General features: G+C 46.6%; 1 protein-coding gene across 3 annotated transcripts in view; it reads left to right on the top strand.

Annotated features, from left to right (window-relative positions):
* The first annotated feature begins 508 nt into the window (after positions 1-508).
* The window catches only part of SYT16 (synaptotagmin 16), a 102,370-nt gene continuing 83,989 nt past the window's right edge, over positions 509-18,889 (top strand). Inside the window, exons 1-2 of one of the 3 annotated variants that reach the window (XM_035327985.1) lie at positions 509-663; positions 1,319-1,420. In XM_035327985.1, the coding sequence (XP_035183876.1) occupies positions 1,366-1,420 (55 nt within the window). In that variant the 5' untranslated portion in view covers positions 509-663; positions 1,319-1,365. Of the gene's footprint in view, positions 664-1,318; positions 1,421-8,522; positions 8,558-8,637; positions 8,687-10,157; positions 10,297-18,889 lie in introns of those variants that run through there. The other 2 variants (XM_035327984.1, XM_035327986.1) reach the window with 2 other exon arrangements.

Below are 18,889 nucleotides of genomic sequence, written 5' to 3'. Positions count from 1 at the left end.
TTCTCTTGCAGAAGCTTGAATTTCATGTAACGGGCCCCAACCTGGTTCCTCTTTGGTCATAGTAATACAAACTTGGATATGGAAAATAGTGGATGTAAGGGCAAGTCGTCAGCCGTTAAGGGTTATTGGGCCTAACATTTTAAGAAAAGTTTTGTACATACAATGACATGTGAGGCATCATTTAAATCTCAGATACAAGCTAAACCACAGCCTGCTGTGTGGCTCCAGATTAGTTTCTGACAGGGGCTGGGTGCTGCAATAGGGGATGGTGGAGATGGTGCGTTATTGGTACTTTATTGGAACACCTGAGGGCCCCGCATGTGGAAAAAGGCTTTGGGACTGGCACAACACTTCCACAGAGACGTGTGAGGAGCGGGTGCAGCCTCATCCCCCGATATTTACCACACAAACACACCAGTGCCGAGGGCACCGTTCCCCATCCCCTCACGGGGCCCGGCTCCTCACCGGGACCCCCCTCGCACCCCATCCCTCGCTCCCTCCCCTCAGCGCGGCCGCGGCCCGGGGGCTCCCCCCGCGGCGGGGAGGCGCTGTGCGGGTCACCGCGTCCCCTCCCCGCTGGCGGCGGCGGCGGCCGGGCTCCGCCATCGGGCCGGCACGGGCTGGGCCGGGCCGGGCCGGGCCGGGCCGCCATGGCGACGGACGGTGAGTGCGGGCTGGGGGTGCCCGAGGGGCGCTGCCCCTTGCCGGGGCTTTCCTCAAGGCGCTGGGTGGCCGTGGGAGGACGAATAGCGGGAGGGGGAGCACCTGCTGGCAGGGGAATTAACCAACAAAGAGCGGGGGGGGGGGGGGGGGGGGGGGCGTTACGGGGCTTCAGCTGTGTCTGTGTGCAGCCAGCCGGGGCGGGGGGGGGCTCTGGCCGCAGCAGTGGTTTTGAGGAAAATCGCCTTCTGTTTTCTGATGCTAAGCCGTACGCCCCGGCTGCTGTTCGGGTCTGGCTGCAGGCAGGGCAGAAATTCCGGTTGGTGTGCCAGGGCACAGCACCGGGGGGGTAAAACCCGGCTGGGTGCTGCTGAGGTCCCGGGGAGCCCCCCAGCGCGCTGCAGAAGCGCGGGCATCGGTTCTGCTGGAGAGGGCTGGGCTGGTTTTCCTGTGTCTTTTACCAGAGTGTTTGGGGAATAAATAATCGCAGGAGCCTTTAAAGGATGTCAGGATGGCATAAAATGGTTCATCGTCTCCCCATCTCATCCTAGGCTTGAGTTTTTATAAAGATGGGACTTAACGGGCAGTCTAATTTCTCTCCTCCTTTTGTCATTTAGCGGTGCTCGCTTGTGTTTGCTGTTCCTCGTTGTCTTTCAAGAGTGTCCCTAAGGAGGGGTGATCTCGGGCAAGGCCCAGGCTGACACGATGTGGACGTCATTCCATGCTTTAACGCAGCCTTTGGAGAACGCTGCCGGTCAACGTGAGTAGATTGAACTAGATCAGCAAGCATAATGTGAAGCAGTTATGTGCGATGCTGTAAATTAGCCCCTCTTAAGCCTAACAAGTGCCAGAGGTGGGATTTACCATGTGGTGTGATCAGTGCATTGATCAGTGCAGTGTTGAAGTGTTGTTCAACTGATTGTAAGAGTAAGGAGGTAGCCTGGAGACACTTATATTGCCCTTTGGTGTGAATCTTCGTGTCCCAATCTGCTTTCAGCTGAGCTTTGCATTAAGCTGGAAGTGTTTGTGCTCCGTTGGGTGCTGTTCCTTGTAGTTCCTGCTGTGTGTTGCTGTCCTGGGCCTGCCTTCACCTTTCACTGGCACTGTGGTGAGAGACCAAGCTGATAAACCCTGCTAAACTCATCTGTCTTGGTCTGTGGCAACCAGAGTATCTCATACAGCCTACTGTTTTATGCTTGTTTTGGGTGCCAGGCAGAAGTTCCTTTTTTCCTCACCACTCTCTGTCTCAGCGTTAGTCCTCTTCTCCTTTAGAGGTGAAATACTTGCTCCAGTCACCAGTGTACTGCTGTACTGCTTTCAAAGCTGCCCATGTGCCTTGTGTTCATGAGGTTCCTTGGTGGCTTGCAATACCTAATCTTGGTAAGCACATCTAACAGTTAATTCCTGATCTAGCTGACATTTATTCAATATAGTGATCGAGAAATAATACCTGAAGTACAAAAGACCTGAGGGGTGCCCAGTATTAGAATGAAAGAGGTTTTATTCCTTGGGCTTGGTAAGATGGTGTCCTTATATTAAATTTCATTCAGATATAAACTGTGATTTTTATTCAAGTGGGCAAACTTGGACTGTTCTGTTTAGCTTTCTGTCTAACAGGTGCCTTAGCAGTTGTCAACCCTGCCAGTACCTGCATGGAGCAGTGGCACCATGGGCAGAACAGAGGGTTTGTGTTGATCAGGGAACTCTGGGAGGAGCAGGGGCATCCTGTAGCTCAGGTGCTATCAAATTCTGTCCTTGGATCAGAGCTGTTCCTCAGGGAAAGGAATAATAGCCAGAGCGTCTCTCTGTGGTCCTGGGCTGCCAGAAGAGGTGGCAGTGATGGCTTGAGGTGATCACAGATGCATGGTAGAGCAGTCTGCTCTGGTTTTTATCGTTAAATAATTCATTGTTCCTGATGGCTGAAGGATCGGAAGCAAGGCAAGTTTGGTCTCCAGTAGCTTTGGCTTCTGCCCAATTTGAAATGCATACAGCTTGGCCACAGTTCAGATCTGTGCTAGAGAAAATACTGTGCATCACTTGAATACACTTCTAATGGTAATAAATATGGTGTCCTCACAGCAGTAGTGTGTTCCAGACATTTTTAAATGAAAAATCTGCCAAGGGGACATATCAAAAAGATGAGTTAAATGGAGCCACAAGTGACTATTCAGAGTAGACTTTAAATACTAGAGAATAAATTAGTTTTAATTTGAAAGTTCATTTTATTGTAGGTGAGTTTGCTTTTTCCTGACTTAGGAACCTGTGATGCACAGAGAAACCATCAGTGTTATGGGGATGTGCACGTTTTCTGCTGCTGGTTCTGTGGCATCAGGGCTTAACCACATTTTGCATCAGCAGCCCTGTTTGTTGCACAGATGAGTGTGCTGGCTGTATTCCACCCAAAGGCAGCTTCACACTGCTAAAGGGCTGTTGGTCATTTGAACAAGATTTTAATTAAACAATCTGTGCCTGTGTATTTGCGTTACTTCATGTTCACGGGTTTCACAGTGCAGCAATGTATCATGAATATTTATTAGTGCAATAATAAGATCCCAGGCAAGGTACCTGAGTCCTGAATGAATTTTTCTCCCTTAACGAAGATGCTAGGAAGAGGATGTGGGTCTGGTATGGCAATCTAGAGGAGGGTGCACTCGTTTCCTTGGCTAAAATCCTTGTTAAAAAGCTTTGGAAATACAGGCAAGACTGTTAGGTGCTTCTTTATAAAAATAAGCGAATAAATTGTCACTAGCAGTTCAGAGTGTTAGTGATTTCACTGTCCCCATGAGCTGGTTGCCCTAGGAAATGCCTGCGTAGAGCCAACCCCTGCACCTGTATGCCTGATAGCTGCCCGTGAGACTGCGTGCAACCGTGGAAGGCTTTGCTGAGTACTGCCTCGCTGGTGTGTGTGAAAAGCCTCCCATTTGAAAGTAATCAGGGCTGTTAGATGCTTTGATTTTTGTTACCTCTCTTGTTTCATTTTGACACAACGCTGCTTAAATTTGTGCTAATAATAGACCTGCACCGCATCTGGTTGTGTTGCAAGCAAATCTCGAAAAACGCCTGCTTTGTGTGAAATATTGATTGCAGTTGTATGTTCTTTTCTGAATACTTGAAACGCAGTTAATTTTATAAAGAGCCTCTATTTGTGCTTACGCACTGTCCCCAGGAGAAAACTTTGAAAGAGAAATACAAATTCAGGCTTGAAAATGGCTCGCGAAATAAATTGGAGAGCATTTTAAATCTTCTGTTTCCTTCCTCTTTGGATGATCATTGAAGTGGAGGGTATTCTCCAAGGGAGCTACCTCTGACGAGGGTTTGTTTTGGGCATTGTTATTCACAAAGACAGGCGACTCTGACTGCTCTAGGAGCGGATGGGGACCTGGGATGCAGTGGCAGGGGCGCAGGCAGTGTTCCTTCTCCTATAAAAGAAGAGCTAAGGGACCACGGGGCTTGTGGGCCTGGAAGCCAGGCTCTTAAAAAATATTTTTAGAGGTTTGAAGACACAAGTGAGGTAGCAAACCAAGCGTTCCCAGGCATGTAGGGCACCTTAAATCAAAGCTGGCCCCAGAGCCTTGCTGGTAATGGCCGTAGCACTAATTTAGTATGCTTAGGTCATGGTGAAATGGGTCCCTTTCGGGGCGGGTGGGCCATTAAGGAGGAAGCCCTGCAATGTGGTGGTGAATCTGCGGATGCGCTGAGGCCCGTGCTGGAAGCGCTGCGGCAGCAGGAGAACTGTTAGCTGTGCAAGGGGTTGTAAAATGGAGGTCTGCGGCTTGTCTTCGCTCTAAGTAATGATGCCAGCGCTTCCTCGGGGACCCATCTGCAGCAGTCCGTAACGTTTATTGCGTGTTCCTTTCTTGAAGTGTTCTTTTGGTTCCCCTGCACATGGCAAACAAGCGCGTGCCATCTGGCCCGGCTAAGTCACAGCGCTGCTCAGCTGCAGAGCTGCCTCTTATCTCAACAGGAGCAGTCATAATTACCAGGGGAGGTTATCCGAAAACATCGGGCAGCGTTATTTCCAAAAGCAGCCTCTTTATGCCTCAGATAGGCCGACATCATGGTCGGTGGGGTTAAGTGTGCGTTCAGGAGACCTTGTGTTCCCTTCCCATTTGTACCATCTATCGCTTATTGCTCTTGTGCACTGAGAGGGTTCCATCAATTATTCAGCAAGGGCTGAAGGGCTGGGAAGGCACCTACTCTACAGGCAGGTTCAGCAGGAGCTGCTGTTTGGGCACACAGGCTCTGTACTGACTGTTCTTGGTGGAGTTTTAGGAAATGAATTCCCACTCGGGGAGGGTATAGCTATCGACTGTTCATCTGGTAATTATGTGCTCAACTTACTACAGTGGCTGTAAACAAATCCAATTAGACACATCTTAATCAGTCATAGATATTATGTTAGCTGTGCTCTCCAGAATGAACTTCCTGGATATCTTCATGTTTTAGTTTTTCTCTATTTTGTTTTAGGTTTTGGTGTTGATGGGTTAAAAGAATGGATAAACAGATGGCTAGAATTGCCAACAGCAGTGTTACCCATCAGCAGTGTGGCCAGCTGCAGGACTTGGTTAAAGCAACAGGTTGAAAGAGTGGTGGTTGTGGCAGCCTTCTGAACAGGTATGATGAGGACAAGGTGACGTTCATGAAGTCCTGAGGAGAACAGCTTACGGTAGTCAAAGTGGAAGACTAGGAAGAGAATTAAAGAGTATGTAGGGACTGCAAAGAGCAATCCTACGATGCTCCCTGGTGAAACCTCCTTGTGAGAGGAGAGCAGGGGGCCCAAGCTGCACTGGAGAAGGTGGAATAGGGCTGGTTTATTTAGTGTCTTATGGTACCCCTTAATCAACACTTACATGTATACAAAACTTTGCTTAGAGAATCTTTGACTGCTCTGACCACTCCTTTTTGCAAGTGGTGTCTCGGCCCTATGCAGAAGGTACGGCTGGGATTTGTGTCTGGGCTTCGGGCCTTGTTCTGCTTCTGAATTCCTCAGGTATCGTTAAGCGAGGCAGTGTTATCGAGCCTTTCTGGGTCAAATGTACACAATACTGGGTGACTCCAAGGAGTGGGGTTCAGCCATAATTAGCCTTCGCTGGTTTAATAGGGTCTGAAAGCCCCCGGACCTTGCAAGGTAGTGCAAAATGTACACATCTGACTGATGGATAATTCCAGTTGGATAATTATTTTTAAAAAAAATAATAATTTTATGGATACTGGAACTACTTAGTTCAGTCAAAGTTTGGAGACTCTTAAACACTTTTTGTGAAAATGTGGAAAACCAGAACATGGCTTACATCTCACAAGTGTCTAGAGAGCGTATTCAGGTAACATGTTGTATACATATGTATTAAAAAAACTCCACCAAACCTCTCCCATAACCTCCTCCTGGGGACCAAGCGCTTATGCAGTTGAAACAAAAATGTGTTTGGTGCCTGAACCCAGTAATTTTCATACAAATCTATCTACTCAGCCCTTTGCGATATCTCACTGTGACTGGAAGAAAAGAGCTTTCTGAAAGAGTTTGTTGCTCCTTGATGTGGTACTTGCTCTTTTCCTAACCGTTAGCTCTTCAATGGGATTCTGCTGGTAGAGGGCATCTGCACCCTGCTAATTCCTGGTGGCATTGCTGTTAATTTGATCAGAAGGGAAGCATTTGAGCCACTTTCAAAAGGTTATTTTCAGGATCTTGGGTTGTCATCTGCAGCAAACAATTGCAATAGGTTTTTCTCTTTTCCAGTATTTAATTTTGCTCAGAGAGAGACGAGGAAGTGAGCCTTGCAGCAAAGAGTGAAGCTCGGCAGTGGCTGACTGAGGCAACAAGCCCTGCCAGCAAACACAGACCTGGGAGCGGGCTCTCCCTTTCAGCAGCGTTCGCCTGATCTGCTCGCTGCAGACTGCTCCAATAGGCTGTGCTGCTGAAACTGCTGCAGGGAATTGTTAATTAACGAACCAACACGCAGCCACGGCTCAGATGCGTGCGTGCCTCAGGTATTAGAGCTCTGGGCAGACGTGCACAGCTCTGCTGGCACGTGGAGGGGGACAGCGTCCTGTCACGCTGCTGCTGGAGAAGGTGGCAGCAAACAAAGGGATTCTGCAGCATTTGCTCTTCACCTCTGCTCTGTGATTTCAGGTGGGATTGTAGTTCCTGATGCCAAGATCTCCGGAGCTTTACAGGGCCTGTGTTTTGCTAAGATATAGAGACCCTTCATTTTTAATGGGCTATTTAAGAATCAAAAGCATGGTTAAGACATCGTAGCCTGCAGTGCCTGTGTTGGCTGCAGATAGATATATCTGCTTCCTTACCACCCATGTCTCAAAGTCCCTAGGTGCTTTGGTGTTTTGCAGTGAATTGTCCCTGAAGCTGTGATCGTTTTTGTTCACTCTCTCCTGGGAGTTAACACCGAACAGTGTGCAGTCTCTCCTAGCCGTTGGCATAAACTGGTGCTTGTGCATGAGGAGTTGAGATGAGATGTGCTTTGCAGGGCGGCAGGAATTCAGGCAGTGATTTTGTGGCCTGACGAGTGAGGGGGAGAGGGTCATTTCACAATGGGTTAACAAGCTATCGGCAGCTAAGAGCCAAGACAGTCATTAGCAGGAGACTGACCGGTCATGCCCAAGAAACACAAGTATTAATAGAGAGCAGATAGTGAAATCCCCTTTGGGAAAAGCGTTATAACCTGGTTTCTGAAGGTCTGGGGTAATGAGCTGGAGAAGTGTTAGAAGAAGAGTGAGAGGAGAGAGTACAGACACTGAGCTGAACAGAAACCTCTGGAGAAAAAGGTAGTTGCTTCTGCCAGCAGAGGTCTTATGAAAGCAAGGTGAGTGCCCTGCCTGCAGGCTGGGCCCTGGCATCTTTCAGTCTGGATGAAACGAGAGAAATTCTTACAGCTGGAGTAAAACCAAGTGTGGCTTTTCATGATATCCTTACACATCTCCAAACCAAGTAATTGTTGTTTAATGTGTTTGTTGTAGCAAATAACTGACATGATTCCCTTAACTGATGAGTGGCCCAGTTTCTGAAAATTAGTTCAGAGGACTTGCAGTCACATCACTTTCCATCCCAAGGACAGGGTGAGCCTTAAAATCAGACAGTGGGATTATCTGCACAAACCATCCTGGGAAAGTTGAAAAATGCCCACACAGTAGCAAAGCCACTGGATCTGGGAGGTGGTGGTAGTGCAGGACTTGTGTTTGAGGTAGGTGCCTTTTGATGACCAGCACTAGTTGCAGTATTTTTGGCACATGTCAGAACAGTGTAGTGTCAGGATCGCGGGAGTTTCAGGTGAGTTTCTGACAAAATGTAGTGGGTTTTCTATATTGTGGGTGGTTTACTTTTCCATTCTTTTGTAACTGGGCAAAAGCAACCTAAAACTATCAGACAATAGCAGAGGGGGCTGAAACTGTCTGTTCCAGGGTGGATATTTGTCTTTTTTGTTGTTGTTTCCTAGTGAATCTTTGGAAGCAATGTTTGCTACCAAGAACTTTTGTTGAGTTCTTAAGAAGCTTTGCTCTTTGAAGCCCGTTTTGTATAGCTGTGCTATGGTTACGCTTTGTGCTTAAAAACTTTGACTCAACCCTGAAGAACGATGCAGTCACCATAACAATCACACACACGATGTTTAATGTGCGGGAGGTCTTTGTCTTCTTTCTTGTTTTGCAGCAGTTTAAATTCTTTTGAGTTTCTTTTTAGGGAGCAGGTGAAGAGAAAGAAGGGATTTATTTTTCATTGCCACAAAGATTAAGAAGTCAGTTGTTACAACAGCTGAGATTCTCACCTCACCACCTCCCACACACCTCGACAACACCTGTTGGTGCTCAATGAAGACTGACATTTTAGCTGCTGAGGTTGTGATAGTTGCATTCAAATAGTCCTTTGACCAAGCATACACGTTCCATGAAGGTAGGTGTCATTACAAGTTACTTTTCTTTAGAAGTTCTGTACCTAGACCCTGCAACTGCATTCATCATTCCCCATGTGCACAGCCCTGCTGGGACATGAGGCCAGGTGGTTCTGTCGCTGCACACCAAGGTAAGTGCTTGCTAAGGTTTCACTGAAGCCCTGTAGGTGAGGTGCATAACATGCTCACAGTGTTTTGCAGCTTTATTTTGTTGTTGTTGTTTGTTTTTGTCCTCTGTGATTTCAAGTACTTGATTTGTTACCCCCTCGCGCACCCTTGGAGTTTATATGGCTGTATGTTTGTCACAGGCTTTTTATGTGAAGGACCTTTCATGACGCTGAAGTCAGAAGACAGCCTGGAAGCAAATTAAGATATATTCATGTTGCCAAAACTTAAGCTGCGTCACAAGGGGTCCAACAGGCTGTCTGTGCTGCTGTATGTTGAGGGTGCTCAACCTGCCTGTCTCCAAGAGCCACCTGCCAACATTTTCATGCAGTAGAGAACTGTGTTGGTGTGCACCTAATGTAATGGAGAGCTGTAGTACAGGGGCGCTTCCTGGGTAGGAGATGACAGTGACTTCTTTGGGATCCCACTCCTCAGTTACAGAGCATTTTTGCATTTGATGGTGCTCTCATGTTCGCCCCAATTCTGGGAAACACTCACCTTTTTGATTACTCAGGAGCTTTATGGCTGGCCGTGTGACCTAGTTTGAAATGGTAAAAGAGCTGTAATTTAGTAAAGGCAAATATTAAATGCTATGCTGAGGAAGAAGTCCTCAAGCTGTTGGTTTTACTGGCTGTGCTGATACAACTCAGCACACCCCAGTTTGATGTTGCTAATTAATTTTGTCTTTATCAGTGGGACTTGCTGTAGTATGTGCTGCAATGACATGGAGACAGATGTGCTGTTCCCTGGAGCTGCTATGTTTTCACTGAAAAATGGCGGAGGTATGGCCAAATGCTATGGTTTAGGCTCTGTGAGGAGTCAAGGAGGCACTGCCACATGCTCAAAACTGATGACCCAGGCCTCCCAAGCCTGCAACCTGACATTGAAAAGCAACAATTTCAGGTCTCAAACAGGGCACGCGTTCTGACTGACTCTTCAGTCTGCGTATTTCTGATTTTTGGTTATTTCTTCTGCAAGTGTGAGAGCTAGAAACAAAAATGTAAATCAAATCAGAGCTTCTCTTTTGTTATTACATCGTTCCATTGTTCTTACATCTGTAGATTTAAGATAAACACCAAGTAACCTCTGTTTGATAGCAATTCTGATAACAGAGCTGCAGGGTACCCTTTTGCAGGGCAAAGGATGGGATTAAAGGTTTCCAAATAGGAGTCTGATAGGTGAGGAGTGATTCTTTTAAACGCAGTTGTTTTCAGTGTTCCTCAGCAAGAAGTGTGAAAACAAATGGTCGTGCATTTGGCTGGCTGAAGGCACAAGCACAGACCTCCAGAGTTGTTGTTCTTGTTTGCTTTCCTGATGCTTTCTTGCCTCTTCCTGGTTCAGTTCTTTACTCTCTCTGAAATTCCCCTGTCTCCTGCCTGGCAGAGGGATGCAGTCAGAGTTGCTGTCACCTCAGTTTGTGTTTTGTTCTTCTTTTAGACCGGGGAAAGGGGAGTTGTGTGGAGCTGGCCCCTCGGGAGAGGGAAGGAACACTTGCTCATATGGTGTTGCTCAGCAGCCTGTGCCTGCCTGGAGTCACTGAGCACCATTTGTGAACGTCCCTTGCTGAAAGGAGTAGGTGAGTCAGAGGCAGCCTGGGATTTCCAGAGTTTATTGGAGTATGAAATCCATAACTAGATGGTTCTGGAACGGGGTCAGTGGGAAATTAAGAGTTGTGCTTTGCATGATCACTCACAGGCTGGGGACACAGAAGGAATATTTCTCTTCTAGACATGGCAGTGAGATCCAGGATGAGCTCCTGTCAGACCATTAACACAACAGTCACAGGGATCCAGTGGTCAGCCACACATCTGCATGGTAAAACCTACAGCCAGCAGCCTGAGTGTGAATTGCTTTAAGGCAGTCAATATGTAATACTGTGAAGAAGTTTCCCCCTCTGAAACTGGAAAGAGGAGCCTTCATGCTCCTTCCAGGGAACCAGAGACAGCAGCTGAGGACTGTCCTGTCTTGTAGCCATCGCCACACATCTGCTGGAGGAAGGTGCTGCCTGCTTGATCTCACACATTGCTTTGCCTCTTGGGCGAGAGAGAAGCTTGTCAGGAAGCACAGGCAGATGTTTGCATTGTGGGTTACAGAAAGGATCAAGTGTGAGGGCGTTGTGCTGATTGGGTTAATGCTGTCACAGTTTCTGTGAGCATGTGGGTGCCTGGAGAATTGTAATGCAGAAAATGTCAGCTCCCCTGGGATTAGGTGCCACCTGACTGATGATTTTGAGGACTACAGTTTTGAACGTGGCACCTAAAAAAAAAAAAGAAATTGTGTGGGACTTTTGTCACTGATTTCCTGCAAGACTCAACCCTTTTTTTAAGACCTTTAACTTTGGGATTCTGTTGACATTCAATTCTAGTACGTAAAAATTCATTCACCAAATCTTTCTGTGCTGCACTCTAACCTTTGTGGCATATGCTGTAGAGCTTCAGCAAACGGGGTGGCAATAGGTTACATGATGCATAGCAGGGTGAGCAGTGCAAGGCCAAAACCACACGGTTAGGAACGTGTTTGTGCTGTGATAATCGCAAAGTAGCAGCTGTCTTGCCCTGTCTTTTTCTTTTTCTTTTTGAAACCCACTCCACTTGTTTTATAATGACTTGGGCTCATCACGAAGGTAAAAATAGCTTCTCTATTTAAAGAGAACAGATGGTTTTTCTAATGTTTTTTTTTTTTTTTCTTTAACATTGAATGAATTGTGGTTGAGTCAGAAACTGCCAGCACAGAAACGTATGTTTTCATTAGAGAAATACTTGATTAGGTTAATTGAGTGTGATTCAATGTGATGTACATTTGGCCAACTTAAAAGCTTTCCAACTTTGTCTTGGATGGAGATAACAGCATCTCAGTGTTTGCAGCAGGGCTCGGTAGCTCCTAAAAACATTGCCCAAGGAGTAATGAAACACTGAAGGGACGCTACTAAATTAGCAGAGGGAATATACATTTTTTTTATAACAAAAAGTCCCAACAACAAAGAGGCAAAACCCAAAACATTTTCAAGAAAGATGCAGATGGGGAGTGTGTGCTTATGGCATGTCCAGGCATAAAACTTGCACTGCTCTAATTACGCACCAAATTTTGAGCAAGGCATGTGGCTTCCCAAAGGCCAGACACCTGTATGTCATTGCTATGGCTCCATTTCCCATGGCTGCACAAGACTTCATATCATCTCCAGGCTGTAAGAGGCGCCCCGGTCCCTGGGGTTCTGGTTTTGTCTCCCACAGCATTTTTGTCAGTCTTCCCCACCCACCTGCCCCTGTGCTCTCTGCTCCCTTTCTCCCACCTGGTTCATATTCCTGCAGCAAGGGCAGTGGGGATTTGTGCCCGTAGTTGTTAGGATCTGGTACCAGCAGAAGGTACTTGGTAAAGATTTGCTGTGATACGTTTAAAGCATGTTTTGTCCTCACCTTGCCAGCTTATAAATGGGAGAAAAAAATGATGGTGGTTAATTACATGCAGAGGGATATGTATAAAAAGGAGCTGTGGTGAGGAATCTTTAATTTACAAATTTGAGGAAAAGGAATTGAAACTTTTAAAAACAAAACAAAGCACCAGTGGGAGCAGTATCCTCCTTTCTGTAGCCCTGCACCGAGTTTGAATGCAGCAGATCTGAGTGCAGCAATTGCCTGTCTTGGAAGGATCCAGTTAGATTCTGTCCCGTGATATGATTTATGGGAATAGTTGTAGCTTTTGGGAAGGGAGCAAGTAATAAAAATACAATACTTGCTTTCACCTTTGTTAGCATCTTATTTTTTTAGTAGGATATAAAGATAGTGATACTGAAAGTCCCTCCTAAAATGCTATGCCTTATTTTATAGGTATGCCCTTCTGAATAGAGGCTGGGGGAAAGGTGTTGTCCAAGTAACACTAAGAATGACTTGAACTCTCAACTTAATTATTAGCCCTGCTTTATATCCTCTCCCCTCTGTGATATCTGTAGAGCCATTTTTGCAAGAATCTCTACATCTAGATGTGAATGATAAAGTGATGGAGACTCTAGAGGGCACTGCAGCATCCTTGTGATAGAAGTAGCTTTTTTTTTTTTTTTTTTTTCATAATCTTACTCCTTAGGATGATTGCTTAAAATAGTTAAAAGTAATTTGGTATTTATTACAGAGAAAGCTTTGACTAATGAAAATTTTTGTAAGGAGAAGACTTGTCCCTCTTTTTAGAAGAACCTTGAGCATTAGACCAACTATACTGATTTGGTTTTAAATTTTTAATCACTTGTAGGACATTTGTATATGATTTAAGCAAACAAACCAACCAATGTAAATTCAGCATTCTTGTGCATCTTGCAGACTCCACAAATGAGCTATTTGCTTCCACATTGCTTTCCTCCTCCTCCTCCAGGACAGCCTAATGCAGCATATCCTTCAACTGGAGGTGCTGCCGCGTGCTTTCCTTGTATACAGGTAAATCAATAAATCATCGTGTCAGCACAGCACAGCTTGAAACTGCATTTTCCTGTGCTGGAAGGTTTCAAATTAATTTTAGATGGGAGCTCAAATGTGCCATACACACATCTGCAGATAACGTTACGAGGCTGCATTCGGAGCGATAGGGTGTTGATTCAGTACGGCAAGCTGCTCTGAAGGATATTGAGCCACAACCTCGAGGCTGCTCAGGCTGTCAGAAGGGGTCAGTAGCTACTTTCTACTCAATAAAGAGTTTGTGTGTGCAGCTGGCTGATTATCTAATGAGCATTTGCTGTGGGTTTTGGCTTTGTGGGAGAGTTCACATCCCCAGCCAGTGACCTTCTGTGTCTCTGCAAAGTGGAGCAGAGCCCAGGTCTTGCAGCACACGGGGGCTGTGCAGCCTGTTGTCCTCCGGGCGTCTGCTCACGGTGAGTTAAAGCGCAGGAGTCACACTCGGATGCCTCCAATTCTTTTTCAGAACACGTGCACGCAATTATCTGGAAGGATGTTTTGGAGGGCACGCTTGGCATACGCGACCCTCTTCCCCTGATATCTAATAATAGGTGCACACAGCAGCACCTGCTGTTTTACAGCCATCAGCAAGGGGCAGTGCTTTGTGCTCGCTGTCCTTCTGGAGGTGCCTCTCCCTCGGGGGAGGCACTGCACGCTCGTGCAGCACCTGCACACTGCCCGCACAGATGCGCGTACCGGGGATGCAAAGAGGCAGGGCATCGTTGCCATTGCAGGCACGTCTGGTGAGGGCACTGAAAGGTCCGTGCTGAAATCCAGCAGGCAGGTGCTCGAGCTAGGAGCGTGCTACCAGCATCGCTCTGAGAGTCAGCAGATGATAGATTTCTATTAACTTTCACTGTAGCAATGCTTCTTCCAAATTAAAATTGACTCCTTTACGCAGCAGGAAAAGGAGAATCATCCTAAATAGTTACTCTGGGCGCATGCAAAAAGCTCTGAGTGGACTCAGTGTTACACAACTGACTCTTCTTTGCCTTGCCTCACTTCTGCTTAGGGGCTCTTTCTTCCATTAACAGCATGAAATGCAGCTACTAACTTCTGTATGTCTTACAAAATACAAAGTGCGCATCTCTATGCACGGTGTTTTTAATACTTGATGCTCTTGAAATATGTATTTGTTTGTTTTCTAAGTAGAGCGCCCCTTGTCAGTCTGTGCAAATTAGAAGTGATGACAGGACAAGGAGAGCAGGTGGTATCAGAGACGTGACTTTACTGAGCTGAAAAATAAGATACAACATGGTCTTTTTTCAACCTGAGTAAAGGAAAATTGCCGATACATTTATATGTACTTAGAGAAATAAAAAAAAAAAAAACCAACCAACCAACAACAAAAAGCAGTAGTATGTTCCCTCTCAGTTCTGTCTGGTTTATCTTTTATTCAGTTTTGCATTAAAAACCAAAGTCAAGAGCATCCTGCCTGAGCTGCTGTAGGGATAACGCTGTAGTTGGGAAGGATGTGTCCTGCAGGGCAGGCTGGCTGCCTGCAGACTGGTGAGTGAGCTGCATGGCGACACCTGGGATGTGCAGAGAGCAGCACAAAGGTGCCTTTGCTTATACTTCTGTGGCAAACCCTTGTATGGGACCTGCCAGTGCCTAAAAGGGGCTGCAGGACAGCTGGGGAGGGACTCCTTGTCAGGGAGTGGAGCGATAGGACAAGGGGTAAAGGCTTTGTATTAAAATAAGTGGGTAGGTTTAGATTTATGAAAACAGGAGGAGGTTTTCATGCCCAAGGCCATGCTGGATGGGGCTGGGGGCAGCCTGGGCTGGTGGGAGGGGTCCCCGCCCATGGCAGGGGCTGGGATTAGATGTAAGGTCCTTGCCAACCCAAACCAGCATGTGATTCTCTGAGCTGGCATGGATGTTGGAAGCAGCCTAGCTGCAGCAGCACAGAGCTCTGTTGGGGCAGGAGCCTTGCACAGGCTCAGCCAGCGCAGGCAGCTACGCTGTGCTTGTCAGCACACGGGACGCAGTTGCATTTCTGTTTGATGCGGTCTCTTCTAGACTGCTGCCAATGCAGTGCCTTCGTTCATTTTCTTCTCCTTGGCTATCTTCAAACCCAGGGAACTTTACCCATTAGGTTTCCCTCCTTCAAGTTCCAGGTCTGCCAGAGCCTGAAGCCAGGGGCAGATATTGCAGCCCAGCAGGTGTGCATCAGCCCGACCGATTCTCCCTGGAACTGTGGAGCATTTGGGGGGATTGGCAGTGGCCTTGGTTTGTTTAACTGGCCAGGTGAATTGAGACTGCCTGCTGGACTGCCCTGCTCTTCAAACACTGAAAACATGTTGTCCTCAAGCACGTTACCTATCAGTAAGAGGCTTTCTGAATCTGGCTGACTGCTGGGTGATGTGTTGCGTAGGTATTGCATAGAAATCACAGTTAATTTATGTTAGTACCAATTAATTTCCCTCTGTGTTTTCTAATTAGCGAAGGTGTGACTTCAAAGTGGATTAACAGAACGATGATAAATCTCCGTGTACGCACTCTCCTTGTGAATGAAGGTTGTTATTTCTCTGTGGTTTAAAACTGAGCCGCGTGTGCTGTCTGACTTGAAGTGCCTGAAATCAGCATAATTGAACAGTGTTGTTATTTAAGGCTACTTTGAGTTTTCAAAGAGGAGAGATTGCAAAAGGGCTTAATGCCGGTGAGATGAGATGCTGCAAGTTCTTGTCTTGAGCATTTCTTTTGAGTGCACATCTCTGTCAGCCGCTTTAAAGTGTGGGACCTCTTTCCTGCTCCCACTTCTGCCCTCAGTATCTGCTTGGCATTCTCACGCCGTTCCTTTGGCTGCCTGCTGTTCCAGGTGTTCAGAAGCTTATGAATAACAGAGGAAAAAAAAATCATTTTTTTCCCAGCAATTGAGGGTGTCAGTTCTTAAACACGGTAGGGCTTTTTAGTGCTCTTTTCCCCCAGGTGATTTGGTCTTCCATTAACGGGGGCAGATCCGCCACTAGGCAGTGAACTTGGCTGAGTTCTGCCTGTTTTGACAACAAAAAATTAAAAAACAAAAACACAAAAAGCCCCCTCTTATCATTCAAAAATGTTGAAGTTAGATTCAGTGTAAGCAGTTTGGCTGAGAACATATAAATCTGCCATGCTGTGCCAGGAACTTATATCTACCAGATACACACAAAAAAATGAATTATCCTCCTAATGACAGATACTTCTGCCTCTCTCAGCAGGGTCAGCTGGGATCTTAGAGAATTAAACGGGATGACTCTGGGCCTTGAAGCTTATGCTGGTGTTACTGCTGTTGTAATTCTTGCTCTTGAATGACGACCATAGGGTTTTTAATACTCCCTGTCTTTATATGCTCTTATTAAAGGTGTGTTCATGGCTTACAGGGCTGGAGCTGATGCAATCATCGCAGCTCCCTAACTTCCCTGGAATTAGTCTGTCGTGCTAGATGACCTGATGAAGGCTTTAAAATGAAGTGCAGTTCTGTTTAGCTAGTAGTGAAGACCATCCTCACGTGCTGGGGCTGCAGGCATGTGGCAATGTTGGATAAAATCCAGACAGGCACCTGAAAAGAAATGGCTGTGTGGATGAGCAGTGCTGGGACCACCCGCTTGTGCACTCTTATTCAACATGCTAGGTCCTCAGGTTTGGTGCTGGGTGAAGCATTTCCCATTTAATAGGTAAGAAAGCAAGCACTGAGTCGTGTGATGGCCAGGGCACACCCATGTGGCTGCCAGTAGCATGGCAGGAAAACTCCTCTTCATTGCTGAGCTGGTGGCATGGGAGAAGCTGGGGCTGGAGAGATTGCACCTCCCAGGGGTCTGTTGACAGCGGGATCTTTCCGTGGAGCACAGAGTCCTTGGTGCTTTGCGAGGACGGAGGGAATTGCTGCTGCTTGAAGAAAAAAGTGCAAGACAGGGACTGGTGGGTGAGTCATGACCATAAACTGCTCAGAGGCTTGACAAACCTGTAGCAACTTTGCCAAGATAAAAGGGCCGGTGCCTGGCTCATCTCGTGAACCTCTCTTGCCAGTATCATGGCATGGGGGAGCCATCCCAATGCACGCAGTGCTCTTGTGCCCCGTGTCCTGATTGCATCCAGAGAGGGTGCAGCGTTATTCCAGGGCTGGATTCTCCCAGCTTCCATGATTTGCAGCGAGGGCACTCCCCAAGCTGGAGATGGGTGTCTTTGCTGCGAGCTCCCTCTGCCTCGCTTCCCCAGGTCCCTCTGTCTCGCTTCCCCAAGCTGCAGAGATGCAAAGTGCAGGCAGGCAAGGTCACGCTGCCTTCCTGTAAACGGCAGGCATGTTCAAAGTGTAATGGATAATTCCGTGATGTCAACGACCAACAGCAAACGTCTTGCAGGGTGTAATTGGTTTTTCTATGGTGTCAAGAGCTTTTATGTGTTCAGCATAAATATCTTTGCATTGATTGGGAGAAGGAGATAAAAATCGATGAATTACAATGCAGAAGTGCTTAGAACATGACATTAAAATGACTCTGGAAGACTTAGCTCATAGGAGACATAGTAAATACTCGAGATGTACAGGAAATGAAGAGACTCTTCCCAAGTCCTGAAGTCAAGCAATAAATTTAATAGTCTGCCTTTCCCTACCTAATGGATTTTAATACTGACATTCTGTTTGTCGAATTACTTTCATTTTTGTTGTTTGGATGTGGTTATTTCTTATTGTTTTTTATTTTGTTGTTGTTTGTTTGGATGTTTAGGACCTGGGGCTAAACACAGACTTTATTGTTTTGGGAGGAAACTCTCCTGCTTGAACGAAATGGGAGCCAAATCCTATTTTGACTGGCTTTGTGTACTAGTCAGGAAGAGGGTGTCTTTACCCATAGGTTCTGAGGAGCTCAGATAATCATAGAAAATAATGGTGGAAAGGAAATAGACGGTCTATTCCCTTGCCCTTTGTATAGGTGAGCTGTATCTAAATCTCTCCTGACAAATTTTCTTGTTGTGTTGTATCTAGTAAACACAGAGATCAGACAGTTCCCTTTCTTTACACAGTAATTTTGTTTTCCCTCTCCTCTAATCTTCTCTTTCCAGCCTAGGTGGTCCCCCTTTCTTTGTCCTCTCCTCGTGTGTCATGTTTTCCATGATCTTTCTTTTACGTATTCATTTAATGGCCATTTAATTGTCCCTTTCTTTCCCCCCAGTGTGCTCCTGGACACTAGACGCAGTACCGCAGAATGGAGCAGTACTGAGAAGGGAGGAAGGATTGCTTCTCGTGCTTCATGCAGGGATGGTCCATACTGCCAGAAGCAAAAGCGTGGGGCTGGTGTCTCTTGGCTATAAGTGCACCACAGTTGTCGAGGTCTCTGCAGGTGAAAGGGCTTGATCCCAGAGAAGCTTACAGGCTTTTCTGTGTCTATCTTGCAAGCTAATTGTTGGCAAGGTTAATTAGTTTGTGTGTTTCTGCCATGAGGAAACTGTCCCTACTACTTGTGCAAGCCAGCCTGAAGCTAGCTGAAGTCTCTTCTGCATTATCTAATGAAACGCAGCATGTGAAGCATGCAGACAGCACAGCAGCCTTTACCTTCTGCACAGTTTGTCCTTTGTCAGGCCAGGGGTGTGCTGCCACAGCTGAAGGCCTTTGCTGAGAGGAGCCTTTGATTGCCAGTACTGCTCCAAGGGTTTACGGAAGAATATCCCAAACTTTTTGCGAGATCGTGGAGCTTTTTTCTTTCCTTCTTCCCTGTGATCTTTGAGACTGGAGAATGAGAATGGAGCAATGGTTTGTTCTGC

The sequence above is a fragment of the Oxyura jamaicensis genome, chromosome 5, assembly GCF_011077185.1.
Source record: "Oxyura jamaicensis isolate SHBP4307 breed ruddy duck chromosome 5, BPBGC_Ojam_1.0, whole genome shotgun sequence".
NCBI classification, from domain to species: domain Eukaryota; kingdom Metazoa; phylum Chordata; class Aves; order Anseriformes; family Anatidae; genus Oxyura; species Oxyura jamaicensis.
This window is presented reverse-complemented; position numbering and strand designations above follow the sequence as displayed.